The sequence below is a fragment of the Protomyctophum bolini genome, assembly GCF_963924005.1.
Source record: "Protomyctophum bolini genome assembly, chromosome: 2".
NCBI lineage: Eukaryota > Metazoa > Chordata > Actinopteri > Myctophiformes > Myctophidae > Protomyctophum > Protomyctophum bolini.
In genome coordinates, this window is record NC_137863.1 from 29,109,088 (window position 1) to 29,125,252 (window position 16,165).

The 16,165-nt window shown below is 41.6% G+C and overlaps 1 protein-coding gene across 5 annotated transcripts; it reads left to right on the plus strand.

Annotated features, from left to right (window-relative positions):
* Positions 1 to 75: 75 nt before the first annotated feature.
* On the plus strand, positions 76 to 15,874 carry eif4enif1 (eukaryotic translation initiation factor 4E nuclear import factor 1). Of its 5 annotated transcripts, none has more exons than XM_080776813.1 (19): positions 76 to 396; positions 1,106 to 1,324; positions 1,412 to 1,485; positions 2,189 to 2,316; positions 4,742 to 5,016; positions 5,476 to 5,680; positions 5,814 to 5,971; positions 6,905 to 7,043; positions 8,120 to 8,296; positions 8,663 to 8,940; positions 9,555 to 9,629; positions 10,613 to 10,802; positions 11,546 to 11,631; positions 11,755 to 11,891; positions 12,173 to 12,263; positions 12,350 to 12,440; positions 12,585 to 12,899; positions 13,012 to 13,182; positions 14,845 to 15,874. In XM_080776813.1, the coding sequence occupies exons 2-19, from the start codon at positions 1,139 to 1,141 to the stop codon at positions 15,018 to 15,020; spliced, it is 2,952 nt and encodes a 983-aa protein (XP_080632939.1). In that variant the 5' UTR covers positions 76 to 396; positions 1,106 to 1,138; the 3' UTR covers positions 15,021 to 15,874. The 5 variants fall into 5 exon arrangements, with proteins under 5 accessions (XP_080632939.1, XP_080632938.1, XP_080632937.1 ...); XM_080776812.1 differs by having other exon boundaries at positions 12,185 to 12,263; positions 12,350 to 12,470; XM_080776811.1 differs by having other exon boundaries at positions 9,558 to 9,629; positions 12,350 to 12,470.
* Positions 15,875 to 16,165: the final 291 nt, after the last annotated feature.

The window sequence follows — 16,165 nt, forward strand, 5'->3', positions numbered from 1 at the left end:
GCGGAATTGTACAAAGGCGCAGCGGGGCACGCTGTAATCCTTGCGAGGACCTTCTTAAAGCGGTGATCAGAGGAAAATCGCTGCTACGAAACAGAGAAAGAGGAGACATCAATAGAGTTGAGTTTACACACACACACACACAGTCTTCGTACATTGAATGCGTTCTTTTATCTGTCATATTGTATTCATCCACCTCAACAGAGACTTCATCTAGTGACGTTACCGCGGCCACAGAACCGACTGGACGTTTCCTTTATCGCTGGGTGGGCTTTATCCCCATTCGGCCAGCTAGCTGGCTAGCTAGCTACAGCAGCCACAACAGCTAGCTAGCTAACCGAGCTCTGCTTGGCATACAAACAAACAAACAAACCGTGTTCTGAGCAGCATCCAAACCAAGTAAGTGGCCGAATGTTTATTTTTGACCTAAAGGGGTAAAGGGACGCGTTAACGCAGAGAGGCGTTCTCCAGAAGCTTTGTATTTGTGGGCTAATATAGCTGGCCTGAAGCCTGAACCCAAAACAAGAAAATATTTTATTATGACTGTTTAATAAAAACCTAAAAGGCGAATAAATGCGTCGGAATGGCTGCTGTAATTGCCAATCTTGCTTCATTCGCAACAGCAGGCAGAATGCCAATTAACCAATTACGGCTACGTATCACCTAGGCGTCTTGCCGTCATCAGTGAACTTGTTAATTGCTTCCTAATGTTTGTGATGGATGTTAAAATGGTCATTTGAATGATAATTATGGGGTCATTTTAAAGAATTGCAATAGATGGGAATAATTTAAATCACAATCGCCCTCTTATCACTTTGCCTTCAGTAAGATTGATAATTTGGGAATGATGTTTGTTTTATTTACTGAGGTGACAACTCCATAACTCATCACCATATAGCATATATGGCAGGCATTTATCTGTAATCAGACATTAGTTTTCTGATTAATTGAATATTAAGGACCCCAAATGGATACAACCCATAGGATTTCTTGCATTTTAATTCTCTTAGCAGACCTTGTATTGAACTGTACTGCCCTGTGCTTTTTTAACTGTTAATGTATTCGAAGTTTCAGACACAAATGTTTGTATTTGTCTGCATCATGATAGAAGCTGTGCATTGGTGGGCCTGTTTGATCAGTCATGGAGAACGATGCTAGTGTTGATGAGCCGAAGAATGATGAGCCGAAGAATGATGAGCCGAAGAATGATGAGCCGAAAAATGATGAGCCGAAGAATGAAGAACAGAAGAATGAAGAACACAAGAATGCTGATATTGACCAAGTGAAGGAACCGTCAGCCACTGCAAATTATTACAGATATACCAAGGTGAGGACTGCCTCAAAATAAAATGTATATGCCAAAGTTGGCTTGATCAATGGAGGACAATTTTAAATTGTATAAATGCTTTTACAGGAGGAGCTTTTGGAAATAAAGGAATTGCCATGCTCCAATGAAAGGCCGGAATGTCTCGCTGACAAATATGACAGGTAAGATTTGGAGTATGGAGGACATTTAAAGGACCACTTCACCACTTTTCAACCTATCTTCATATAATAGGTCCTCACTAATAATCCTGAAAAAATTGTGCAATTATTTTCTACTCGGTCTGTGTCTCATAGGAGGGCTGTGGGCAGTTCAGAAACAGTCTTCCAGTGACATCATCGATGGGGAACACAAGCTAATAAAAACTGCAGGCTTTCTAGTTCTGAAAAGTTGCAATGCGAAAATGGAAGCCATCGTTCTCACGATAATGAAAATCTCTTTGTAAAAAAAATCTTGTTTAAAAAAAATCTGCCTAATGATGTCACTGGAAGACGGTTTCTAAACTGCCCACAGCCGTCCTATGAGACACAGACTGAGTAGGAAAAAATCGTGCCATTTTTTTCATGATTATTAGTGAGGACCTATTATATGAAGATAGGTTGAAAAGTGGTGAAGTGGTCCTTTAAGGGAAGCCCTAAAGTACTCTTCTTTGGAAAGCACATTTTCTGATCCTAGCTACAGTACATGAACCCTATCGTTCCTATTCTGGGCATGTCATAATAGGTGAAAAGCTGAATAAAATAAAGCTCAGATAAAATAATGTCTTCATTTCTTGAAATTTTTACATTTTGGAGTTAGCTGGTTTCTACCCCCAGCATAATTTGTGTCAATATTCTTTTCTCTGATTGTGGTTTAAATTGTTTTCAGTGATGGTGTCTGGGACCCTGAGAAGTGGCATGCCTCACTGTATCCCACTTCAGGACGCACCTCTCCAGTTGATGGTTTTAAGAAAGATTATGGGGACGATAGAGTTCTTTTGAAACGCAGAATACCAGGTAAGTGACATGACACGTATGCCTCATTAACACAATCGGCACCGGGATTCTTTCAAAATTGAAGCTCGGGGTGCCGGGAGGGCATGGCCGATTTTTAATCTGAGACATATTTTTGCTTGCTTACCTCGCTAAGAATCTGATAATAAATATGATCCCTTGTGTTCATATTTTTGAACGAGTGGCAGGTGAGAAGTCAGAAATGAAGAGCTTATTATATCCATCAGATCAAAACCATGGAGAGCGCCCTAGATTAGGAGATACGAGGCATTCTTTCTGCAGCTGTAAACTAGGAAGTGACTGGGACTGCGGATAAACGAAGTGCGAAGCGTATGGTGGTCAAAAAAAGAATAGAATTCAGAATATTCTGCTCTCGTTTGATATCATTGAAGATGCGCTAGGTCGTGTACACAGGGTATGCGCATGCATAAAGTGGGTGGCAAATCGAGTGGCAAAGTGAGTTTAACGCTTTAAACGTTCTTTAACCCTTTGTTGCCATCTAGCGTTAGCATGCGCACACCTAAGGAATGCCAGCGGTCCACCTTAACTCTACGGAGCTTGTTTCCCTTCCGGCAGTGGCGTCAACTCCGTGGGTGCTCAGGAGCAGAAGCACCCACTGGCAAAATAATAAGCCAATAATAATAAGTTGCGGGGCGGGTGGGCACCTTAAAATATATAGGCTACTCTAAGGTGGGCACCCACTGTCGTTATAGGAACCTTCCGCCACTGCCTTCCGGGTTATTCAGGAAGGTGGGGGCCTTTGTTAAGAGTACATCACCACTGGCTAACAGCCTTTAGCTAGCATTACAACTAGTTGCATTTTGCGGTACAAATGATTTACGATCGTCGGGTGCACGGCGGCTGACCATGGACAGCTCTCGAACCTTTGGAGATACAGCGCTTTGAATATCCTGTTATAATGGAGGCTCAACGGAGCTGGATTTAAAAATCCCATAGCTGGTGGACAGAGGCGCTTTCATATAATAGTATATGAAAGCGTGTTTGCCAGTTTTGCAAGAGAAACAAGTGGCCAGGTCTATGAAAACAACCACAAATTAAAATAGCTGATCCACAAGCTCACAGCGACACATTGTGAGGTTGTACATCCGTTATTTAAAAATGCATTGAGAATAAATCGAAATATTTTGAATATTAATAAAAAAGGCACAAAATATGTTCAGATGGATGTCTGTGGACAATTACATATTAATCTGGGGTTCCTTGATGTGAAGAAATGTGGAAGCAAGCCCAAATAAGCAACTACTATACACTTTAGAATCAAGCCCCAAAAAATATCAACCAGCAACTACCAATTTATTTGCATGTGACTTTACAGAAAGAACAAGTCAAAGGTTGCTTATAATAAGCACACATGGCAACACAGCCTGAAGGAAGCAAAGCACACACACAAGGAGCCCCAGTACCTTGGCGGGGAAAATGTGGATACAGTTGTCTACGAACATACGCGTAGATAGCACCAGTAGGTACCGTTAGCCTAGTTACGTTTATAAACTTAGATTGCAGAGGAAAAAGTTAATGAAATAGGATAGGATTTTTCTGTTTAGATGTATCAAGGCCAGAAAAATTGTTTTTGCCCTTTCCGGGTATAATGATGCCACCACATTTGTTGCAATGTTGGAGGAAAGTTATCAGTAGTTCTAGTTCACCACTTGGTCTAGTGAATTTCAGTAATTGTCTCCACCAGGCCGAAGGCATGGTGAGAGAGTAGGTTTTGTTGAGAAGTCATTTTAAAGGTTCAGATTGAGTCTTAGAATAGAAGCACCTTTTTTTTTGTTTGACTCCAAGGCCACCATACACTTCGCTTTTCGTTCATGTGCGGTCCGGTCACTTCCCTGTTTACCACTGCAGAAAGAATGTCTCGTATCTCCTAATCGCGCTCCGTGGTTTTGATCTGATGGATATACTAAGTTCTTTATTTCTGACTTCTCAACTGCCGATGGATTATCGCGTTCATATATCCCGGCACCCCAGAGCTTCTATTTTGAAGGAATCCCTGCACTGATTGTGTTAAAATGAGAGTGCTGCCTTTCTGGAAACGCCAACAGTGTGGCACACAGTGTGACGTAGAGCTGAGCATTCATCTTGCCCTTAAGCGTAGCGAAGGCTGCAAGGCTAACTCAAAGTCTCGTGCTGAGGATGTGCTGCTGAATTGCTCACTTAATGTAGTTGTGCACGTCTGTGAGTGGAGTGGGGAGGGTCATGTGGGTGGACTGTTTCCCCTCCCCTCCTATTGTTGGGGTTAAAAAAGAGCTATGGTTTACCTCGAAAGAAAGTCCACAACAATTATAAACGGCCTGACCATATCTAAATAGCAATAACATTGATGTACCTTCTAATAGAGCTTTAGAAGGTACATCAGTGTTTTGTAATATTTAAAACCCGACCTTGTATTCCGTTTTTCTGTTAGACCCCCGTGAGCGCCTAAAGGAGGATGACCTGGACGTTGTACTCAGCCCACAGAGGCGCAGCTTTGGTGGGGGGTGTCAGGGCAATGCTGCACCTCCAGCCCACACTCGTCGCCCCATCAGTCCTCTGGAGAATAAAGAGAATGAGAGTCTTCGTCTTGGTGGTGCACGTAGAATTGGTAGTGGGCGCATCATTGCTACCCGAGCCTTTGAGAGAGAAGCACGTGTGGAGAAGGAAAGGGAACGTGAACGTGATTTCAAGGACAAGAGATTCAGGGTTTGTAGATTATGCATCATTGCTTGAGGTACAGTTAATCTTGTAAAAACACATTTGCATTTTTTGGCAATATGTTTACAGCATTACTCTACAGGAGTCTAGCAATCTGTGTCCAGAACTTTTCACACATAGTGCAAAACCGTGCAATATAAACTGACAATAGCAGGCAATATGATAAATACAAACAAGGCATTTGCCCCAGTGGGGGAAAAAGACCTCGGATAAGACTGAAACCTTGCCCACATTTAGAGTCATAATAATGACCGCATAAATTACAGGCAGCTGGCCACATGCAGTTATCGGAGCCACATGTATTTATTTTTAACTAAAATGTCAGATCTACAAGCTCACGGCATGTCTCATTGTGTTATGAGCTTGTAGACGGTTATTTTAGCAATTTTTGAGCCTTATACTAATCTTACTATATGTTTGTTTTGCTGTATTGCAACTGTTTTACAGAGAGATTTTGGTGATAAACGTGTGTTCAGTGAGAGGAGAAGGAATGATTCTTATGCAGAGGAAGAACCGGAGTGGTTCTCTGGAGGTCCCACAAGCCAGTCTGAAACAATCGAGCTCATTGGATTTGATGATAAGATCCTGGAAGATGACAGGCGTAGGTCCAACAACAAGCGGTCAAGGAAACGGACAGAATCTCTGAAAGAAGGCATGTCAATCATATATTTACAAATTGTAGTGGTTTAATGATTAATGTATCAATTCACTTTGAATTTGGTTCATCATTACACTAGGCCTTACAGTAAAATGTCTAATTCAAATGTGATCATTCTTTCACTTAGGAGTGGAATGTAATGGTGGACAGGCGGAAGAGCCAGATGTGGTCAGAGCCCCAGCTGATCAAGAGGTGCCACATGCTGTTCTGCCAGAGCAATCAGCTGGAGAATTTGACTTCAATGAGTTCTTCAACCTTGAGAAGACCATGCCAGGACTGGCTTCTGTAAGTCCTGGGGAGCACTTTACCGGTTTTGGGGCTAGAGGTTTAAGACAGAACAGTAGAGGTCTTCATGTATGCCACTCCAAATGGAATTCTAATCTTTTAATGCAGTATGGCAGCTAGGCAACATTTTTAATCACTTTAAACATGTCATCCTTATTATGGACATGCCATTATAGGCACACAAAAAAGTTTCGACACCTTGTGAGCTAGAAGATTGGCTATTTTTGGACATTAGTCGTTGCAAAACATGCATGCAAAACTTTTCTTTTTACTAATCTAAACACCCAACGTTGAAAAATGTTTTAGCCAGATAAAAAGGATCACAGCGCAGTATGTTCAGAGCCTTGTCATGCTGCTGCCGTTTCCAGCATAGTGTAAATAAATATGCGGTTCTCCCATTGAAAGCATTTCAAAATGCTCAGGAAAAGACTCATTGGTGCACACTGCACACATCCCCTTCACTGGCAGTAAAGATTTTTGCACAAAATGGAAGGTTTTGAATATGAATACCTCTACTGCACATGCACTTCACTGAAGTTTTTCTGTTGTGATGGCATTTGTTTGTCACTACATGGTGCTCTTTCTGGTTTGCCAATCATGGGTTATTGCTTGGGTAGAAAGTGATTCTGAACATAAAGCAGCAATCCAAATTTATGCCCATCATCACTGCCACATTGGCACTGCTGCCTATTTTAGAAAACTGAGCGAATATGAGAGAGCTGAATAAGAAGTTCAACAAAGACTGGTTCCGTGTTTAAACGGCACAATTCCAACCAGCAATGCATCCAATAAAACTACCTCATCCCGTCTTCTAGCACCTTCTGTGCTAAACAGACGGATAGCCTTCGAAACGTAAGTGTCACCTTTGCCTTTTAATCCCCATTCTGGGCCACCGACTCTGTCTCACAAAGCCTTGCTGTTTGTGTGTTTCAGATGATAGAAGATGTTCTTGGGGATGGTCCAGTATCAGCCAGCCGCTTCAGTCAATGGTTCTCCAGTAACCTGAGCCCTTCAGGCAGTCGTTCCAGCAGTTTGAGGTCGACACCCCATGAAGAGCTAGAGAGACTAGCAGGTAAAAATGAGCGGGTTTCTACAGTTGGTTCAAAGCATTTGTCCCATAATGCTTTATGGGCTGTAAACATGTTCTCCTGTGTATTACACAAAGTCTTAATCCTGATGTCATTTCAATGTGAGGGAGACCCTGGCAACATGCAGACCTTTGATTGTGCAAGTTACTGCTGACAGTCATTGGGATGTCAACTGATCTCCTGCACTTTAAATTAGTGTCAATTAATAAATACCACGCTTGGCGCCATTTCCGTAGATGTTGTAAGGCTACTTACATTAGCATTGGGTTGCTAGAGCTGATGCTGTCAACAACCGGGACTACCTTTATTGCGGAGCCTGGGTTTCGATGGATGCTGACGCTTGTTTTACAGCACCGGCTACTACTAGTAGGGTGGAGTTATTATAACCTCACACAAATTATGCCTAACCCTAACCTCACAAAAACTATGCCTAAACCTAACCTCGGTAAAACTATGCCTAACCCTAACCTGTAAAACAAGTGCCACTTCAGCGACCATCGACACCCAGGCTCCGCAAAAAGTCAACAACACTGGAGCGCGCCATCTTGAATTTCTCGTGCACCTGTGCCCACTCGGTGTCTTTAATTCGCCTTTATCTCCAATTCCTTGTCCCAGATGGCATTTCTGGTCAAAACAGGATTTATTCCACAGCCCATAGCCGACGCTGTTATGGTCGCGATGAGGATTTCTCTCCGCCGATCACGGGACCGGGAGTGGATGCGACAACACACAGTAGTAACATTTGTAACATCCGGTTGTGGGTTTTGGCTCGTGGGTTGAACGGTGGAAAATCCTGGCGTGAATTCCATCGAGTTTATTAATTAATGTCGGTGGCCTTAAATACAAATTATTCTATAATTAGTTTAGCTATTAAGTTATTCATTTTACCCCTATATTTTTTTTCCTAAGATGTATGACTGCAAGTAAATTGCACCATAACTCTAATATTCATAGTCTTCGTCAGACATGTCTGACATGACTTCAAATTCTACGTTTAATCTATTACCGGTAAATGAATAGTTGCTGCCTTAAAACATAAGACCGTCTTGCTCGTCTTCAGGGCTTGAACCACGCAGCACCTCTCCTAGCCAAGGGCCAGTCACATATTTCACACCTATTCAATCATCAGAGCACAAGGAGAAGGTGGACATCTTGGAGATACTACACAAGGCCAAAGTAGACCTGAAGCCCCTCCTTTCCAGTCTGTCGGTCAACAAAGCTCGGCTACGTGAGAGCAGTGAGTGCCAAGTCATTTTCACTGGATTTACAACAAGCCTTTGTGTATGAACATTCAGCCAAACGTTGTAACCTTTTGAAATGTATAAGCATTCTGCCGAAATTGCTGGTTAAAGGAATACAAAATCTACATTAGTGATGGTTGTATTGATGCCAAATGGGGAAATCAATAATTTGTCAGTGCGTTTGTAAAACTCAAGTATCGTTTCATGTGGTGTAATGAATGAAGTAAAACTGCATTTACTTTAATCTGGCATAGTAGATGGAAAGACTGGAATTCAGGCATAATCTATTCATCTGAAAAAGATGGTCCAACTTTTGATCCTCCTTGTGGTTTTGTTTTTAATTGTCCCCATCCTGTCTCCAGCCAACTCGGGAGTGGTGCTCTCTCTGGAGGAGGTGGAGGGGGGAATGAACAGGATGAAGTTGGGGATTGAACCTCAACCACGGGTGCAAAAGGTGTCCCCTCCCCAGAGGGGAGATGGCACACCTTTCATGGCTGAGCACTTGGAGGAAGCTTTAACAGGTGGCCCCAGTGTCCGTCCACGCTCGCATGACCCTGACATGTCAGCCTTTAATAAATTGGTCAGCAGCATGAAGGCAAGTGGAACGTTGCCTCCCCACCCCAAAGCCAACTCCAACAATGTAAGTCTCACAACTCCAACAATGTGTCACCAGTGACATGCAGCATAATCTCATGCCTGGCAATCCTTAAAAACGCATGTTTTTTCATTCAACACTAAAAGTGATGGGCATAAATTTGTCTTGTAACTATAAAGAGGAACTTCACCAATATTTATCACAATAGAAAATTCGATTTAAATTAAATATCAGTGAAGTACCTATTTTCTGTGGTTTCGGTTTGGTTGGATGTATGAAAGTGTAAATGTCCTAGATACAAGTCAACTTGTGGAATTCCATCTCTTATGCAGTAGTGTACTAGTACCCCTTTTGGCTGTTTGGCAACTGAAAGGAATAAAAAGGTTTGTGATGCTGAGTAGTGTGCAATTGCAATCAGACTGTCTGACTTGCACAAAGGATATTTCATTAGTATTTGAGAAGTCTACAATATTCCAAATCTCAGTGGGCAAGCATTAATCCTCCAAATTATATCCTTTAGTGATGTGGCTTTTGAATGCCATTAGTATAATGTTAACACACTGCAGTGCACACGTGCTACAGCAGCATGCCCAGCGGGATGGGGTTTTATAAGGACATGGGTGGTTTGTGAACTTCACTATACACTCTTTTTCTCACAGCAGTCATCAGATGCTGCTCTGGTCCCACGACCTGATAGTCAAGTGCCTGCTCAACAGCAGAAAAACATATTCCAGGTATGTGTATATAGCATGCTCTACTCATTCTGGCCAATGCTCATTTGTGGTATGAAATGCAGTCTGCTTTTTGTATTTCATTGCACCATCTGAAGCCATTAACAGGCGCAGCTATGCTTTTTGTTGTCTATGCATCGTCCATGACTCCAGTGATGGGCCTGATTTATACTTTAGTGTGCAAGCTTAAGATGTGCCATGGATGTGATGTGTTGTCGTGAGCATTACATTTGTGTAACCTATCGATACCTTTTAGATGTTTAAGACATTCATTCTCAATGGTGTAATTAGCCTTTCACTCCTATTGCTGGATTTCTAGAGTCAAACACTAGCATGTCTGAGAGGTCATTTTGACCGTTTCTTTTAGATTTTGAAGTTTATTTAAGATTATCTTTGCCCATGAAGCTTTCAGAAGGTTCCCCTTCCATGACCATCATCATCCATCACCATTCTATCATCTCAGAAATTTCTAAATGTGAATTTAAGCACATACTACCTGTGTCTGATTTTACTTCAGACATGCTAGTGTTAATGGTTCTCTATTGGATGAAAATGTTTATTAAAGAGCTGCCTGGAGAGGCAGGATATCCTCTATTACTGAATAAATATAGCAATGGTTGCTTTCACATTTTTAGATATACTATTTTATTTTAACTTTTAAAAGGTTTAAAGTTTGGGACACATAACTGCCTATACGAATGTCATCAAATGGTTGATATATCAGTTGGGCTTTAGTCTTTGCCCATTCTTCTGCAGTATGAGATGCACCATTTTAGAAATAGTTTTCAATATACAAATCTTAACAGTAGTCCATTTTTAGGAGTATGCATACGATTGAGGATTTTCACCAAGTTAACGCTACACAGCAGTGATAGAATGGTTTACCGGTAACTTGAAGCTTAAATTACATTTTCCGTCCAACCTACTCTTGAACCTGGTGCATACAAATGTTATGCCATGCTTTCTAAGGTGTTTGTTTTTATTAGGAGCTTCTGGGAGGCCAGGGTCCACCCCGCAGCAGCTCTCCTAATCTACTTGGCAGTCTGCTGAGTAGCTCTGACGTTGCAGTAACCTCTACTCCTTTACATGGACTACTGCATAAGGGTCCCTCACCCCCTCTCTTTCCACAGAGGGCACCATCACCTGACTACTTTCATAGACGTTTGCAACCTTCAGGTCAGTTAATTGTAAAGGTGCAACCTTCAGGTAATTTAATTTTAAAGATGCTTCAAGAATGCAACTACAAAATGTGAGCTGTAGCCTTTATAGATGATGGTGAGCTTTACCTACATCTACAGTACAGTATATTAGAACTACTTACCAATGTGTGACAAATCCTCAGTGCTAACATCAGACAGTACTTTGTCGATCATGGACACCATGATTAATTATTGTCTTAATACATCTGGTGTAGATGGTTTAATGGGCATACTTGATTTTGTCTCCGCCAGTCCCGGCCACATAGTCCCTTGGCCAGGACTATGTTTTGCAGCCTGTCCCTACATCAGCTAAAATCCAGCACCGTTGGGCCAATCAACGTTAAACTGCACACACACTCCCTGGATGACAGAGCAAAACCTCTGCCCCAGATTTTTCACATTGGCCTGTTATAGCACCGCACCACGCAAATCAGCACACATTATCTCTATAGTCATGTGATCAAGATGGAGCTGTCCAATTTTTCATATTCCATCTTGATTGGCTAAGATTGACAGGAGTCGCTTGTGTTGAACAAAATGCCTCAAATCATGAATGCAGCAATTCCGCTATGACTGAATTCTGTGCTCCGGGGAATACTTATTTTTATTTAATTTTTCTCCCTTAATTGTAGAAATAAAAAACTATTTGCTGGTTTTTGGGGTGTTTTTTATTTTATTTTTTACAGGCGTGTAGATGTAATTAAAACTTTTTCTGTCCAGGATATCCAGTTGGATCTCAGCCCATGATGGCGGAGCAGTTTACAGATGTGCATAGATCTATCAGCCCTGGACCCACTCCACAGCAGGTGAAAGAAAATGAAGTTTTAACCATACGATTCACCTGGAAACAGATGTTTTTGAGACAGATGGATGTAGTCTTCATTGGAGTATGGGGAGGTAACCTCATGTTGTATTTTGTGTTTGTCCAGATGAGGGCACTGTCTATGGCTGCTAGCCAGGCTGACCTGGAAAACTTTGCATTCCAGCAGGACCTTGCTCTGCATGCCCACCACTCATTCCAAACTGGTTACAACCATCAACCACAAGACAAGGCCTTCCGAAACAAGTTTGTTTTTCCTTTTAATACTTTAGGGCCTACCAAGGTCTTTTATGCTTTGGTAGAGAAAATATATATAACCTTGCTTTTATAGATTAAAAAACTGCAGTTAAGAATCCTGTTACACTAAGTATTGTCCCTAGATGTCTGTAGTGGACTGTCCACTGTGGACTGGACAAAAATGGAAAATGTTGAGAGATTATGTTGATTGTGGTACTTGAGAATGATGTGATAATGATTTAAAGCTAAACTGCAATGGTTTTGTGTGACAAACTATTTTAAAATTTCAGCCCTCCTTTAAGGCAACCACGAACGATTAGATCCCCTGGCCCAGGCCCTCACCCTGCAGGAAGAAACTCTCCTGGCAATGTCACTAGCATGGTGAGAATTAATGACTTGGTTGGCTGATCCCTTAACTTTGTCCAACATGCAAGCATTGTCCTCATAAATATTTGTTTATCTTTCAGTTATCACCATCATTTACCCCTACGTCGGTGATACGTAAAATGTATGAAACGAAAGAGAAAAGCAGAGATGAGCCAGGCAATCGTCAAGAATGTAAGGATGAGGTGGAACGCTCCCATGATGGTATATACACTTGATGTGCTCACCACCACTTAATTGATATTTTTAATTTCCATTTGTATTTTTTACAATTGCAAAGTGTTGTTCAACATTGGAACTTTGGTTATGGAATTCCAGACATGTCTCCAAACTCTTATTTGGACTCGATGAATGGAAGTGGCTCCCACTCCGGGGGGGTGAAAATGTCATCACAAAGCTTTGCGAGCAAAGACCATGAGCGTCTCAGGCCAGGCTCTGGACAGCACACACCGACGCTGGTGAATCCGGGGCCAGCCTCAACCTTCCCATGCCCAATCTACCCTGTACCGCTGCTATCCCATGTACCCATGGTGCGTGGCCCTCCTCCGCCACAGATTCACCCCAGTATGGTGCAGCGGATGCTAGCACAGGGTATGCAGCCCCAGCAGCTTGGACCTGCTTTGTTGCAAGCAGGTTAGTTCTGTATTTTTACAACCATGTTATAGGTCTACAGTGACTTTGATTATCACAGTTGATTAGAGTATGCTAAATGTATTTTTCCTTCACCTATTGCTGTTTTCTTCAGGCATATTTCCACCGCATGTTGACCTTGCACAACTCCAAGGTTTGCACCCTGCCGTACTTGGACAACCCCTCTACCCGCTAGGTCCCACGGGGCATCCTCTCCTACCTCCCCGAACCAGCACTCAGATGCAGTTAGCAGTAATGCAGCAACAACTTCAGCAACAGAGACAAAGTAGGTTTCCACTATGGTTTCTGAATGTCTGGCTCCACCTAGTGGGGCAAAAATGGCAAATGACAATGGTGGACGGCACCCTATTCAGAAACTATCTTGTCCAAAAATATCGAAGGTCTGGGAGCATTTCACCCTCAATGATTTAAAAGATTACTTGCAACATTTAAGATGGACTTTGTTTGGCATCCACAATATGGGAGCATTTGAAGAGGTGGCACATTTGAGTCGTTCGCTTGCTAGTGGAGTTGTTTGTGTATGTGGTTTCGGAAGGAAATGATGCATGCATGCATTACCAGATGCATTTGGTGGGCTCTAGTCTAGAATGATTGATCTATGAAAATAATTGTTAGTGGCAGCCCTAATCTACCAACGGCTCAAATAATTATTGGAAACATTTGGTCCTAAGTTTTTGTATTCATTCGCAGTATATACACTGCTTATGGGATCAAAGTGTTCCCTTTATGTAATTTATTAATGAATTGAAGTGAATGTGTTAATTTAGTGGTACTAAATGAAAAGCATCCTGGTATAATTTGTATATACATTCTTGAACAAATGTGATCAATGGCACTTTTCTTGGAGCCAGAACATCATTTTACAGCAAAGCCTCTACTAGTCTGTGCATTTATGAAGCAAGAACTATATAGCTCAACGCTGATGTGCCAGAAGTAAAACGCCTTTCATTTTCTACATAGACTATTTTATTATCGGCTATAATGTCGTAACACTCTACTGTGTGGTTGTAAAACTATGCTATTATCCTGTAGAAGCCACACATTTGTATGTCGATCTAGTTAAGAACAAATATATACAATGTTATGGAGAAGTACTACACTACCGAAGTGTAGCAGTGTACTGAATAGTAGAGCTTGTCAACTTCTTTAAAATAATGCCTCAAGTCTCACACACAGGCGATTATTTTAAGAAATGTTTCAGCCCTGAGTTTCTCCTGCAACTACCGGTACATCAATTGGCCTGGACCGATGCTTGTACAGCATTGTGAAAATTTCCCATTCAACTACTTTGTTACAGTTAAGAAGATACTAAACAATTTAAGCTAAACAATTATTCTGGTGGAAGCATTGGAACGGTAATGGTATATGCAGGGCTTAAAACCTTAAACCCCAGGGGGGTCCAGGGGGTAAAATCTAAAACATCAGAGTTGGAACCGGAGACCAATTGGGATTTTTGGCTTTAAGCCCTGGGTATATGCAATAATAGTATGAGTGTTTTGTTCACCCCAAAATAATTATGTATACCGGTAGTCTTTGCCTTTTTCTGAAACATGGAGTAAATTAATGGGATATTCACTGACAACTAAGCTGTTCCAAAAGGGAGTCGTCACAGTTATAAAATGATTGTTGATGTGCCATACTGTATTCAAACTCAAATATAAAATGCAACTCCCCCTTATGAATAGAGGGTATGCTCGTGACATCATCAAACCCGGAAGTTATGCATGAACGCCTACTGAGTGGCCTTGACAGCCCATACATCCAAACAGAAAAGTCTGATCTGATTGCATTAACAACGTTAAACTGACTTTGCCACGCAATTTGCCATTCACTTTATGCATGTGCATACCATCTATACCTCCATATTGTAGTTACAATATTTGAATGTTTTTCTCTCTTCTAATTCTTTTTAATCTTTATCTTGCAGTGCACCCACATCAGTCGCAGAGCCATGGCCCTCACCGGACACACAACTCCCAGCGACATGGGGGCAGCCCCCCTCTTGGTCTGTCCAAGTGGTTCGGCTCAGATGTGCTCGAGCAGCCGCTTCCTTCTATGCCTGCTAAGGTCATAAGCGTAGATGAACTGGAGTTCCGGCCGTGAGAATTTCAAACATGGTGGATAGTACAACCTTGTTTTTTTCTTTTGTTCCATCTCCACCACCCCATTACTGGGATAAATGTGAACTTTAATTTCTAAGACGATGCATAGACTGAGTCACACCATGCTTGTCTTTAACCTTGAAGTTGCCACTTTTGATGAGGCCTAACCTGAAAAAGGGATGACGAGTCATGGAGATTTCTTTTTGCAGTTGGTTGTCCCCCCACCACCCCCACGTCATTTTTTGTAATATTGGTTTCCTTGCAGTAAAGAATAATTAATGTATAGGCTCAAATTGTACAGACCATGGTAAAGAAGCGTGTTCTCCCTGTACATAGTGATGTTTTCTTTTTCTTGGTTTGGGGTGGGAGGTTAAACTATACTGCAGTTAAACTGAGAACTGCCAGAGACTTAAGTAGAGCCACCAAGAGATGGTAGCATTCCTTTGTCTGGTTGTCCCAGGTTGTCATTTCCCCCCAGAAACTGCACTGAGAAAGGGCTACTGCAGGTCAAGGTGTTTGATAGAGTGACACAAAGTTTACGCTGTTGTCCTATGTGGCGAGGTCAGTGCCCCCTCCTGTAGATGTAGCTGGCTGGAGTATTTCAGGAAGTCTCTGGGATAAGCAGCGAGTGCTGGTTGTGCCTTTATTTTTCTGCAAATTATTTTCTTTTCTCTTTTCTTTTTCCTTTTTTAACTGTATCCCTCCCATCCAACCGATCACAAGGGGTGAAGCACTGCAAAATCATGTTTTGTTATATTTTCTTGGAAGGGGGTGATTGGGATCCAGTTTATGCTTATGTGCTGTTAAGTTATAAAAGCACAATAGAATTAATAAATAAAATCTTGAGTAAAACAATCTTGTCTCTTGCTTATATTAATCACTGTTTTTGTGTGCCCTTATTGGTCATAACTTTAATTTAATACTTTATTCATTGAACTGTCCCTAAATTGGCAATTATGTTCAATGTTAATTATTTTGGAACTTGCAACTCTGACTTGCATTGGTTCATGGTTGGCATGTCAAAAACGCAATCATCTACTTTTTATTTCTGAAAATGATGCATTGGGTGAAGAGGCTACAACTAAATACTTTTTCTTAATATTTCCTCTGTACTTTATTTAAATGTAATTCTGCACCTGAGAATTT

Bases quoted from the DNA above. Each gene is read 5' to 3' on its own strand.
- eif4enif1 (XM_080776811.1), top strand. From the start codon at position 1,139: ATGGAGAACGATGCTAGTGTTGATGAGCCGAAGAATGATGAGCCGAAG. The intron at 1,325-1,411 runs GTGAGGACTGCC...ATGCTTTTACAG, and splicing joins ATTATTACAGATATACCAAG to GAGGAGCTTTTGGAAATAAA. The intron at 5,681-5,813 runs GCATGTCAATCA...TCTTTCACTTAG, and splicing joins GACAGAATCTCTGAAAGAAG to GAGTGGAATGTAATGGTGGA.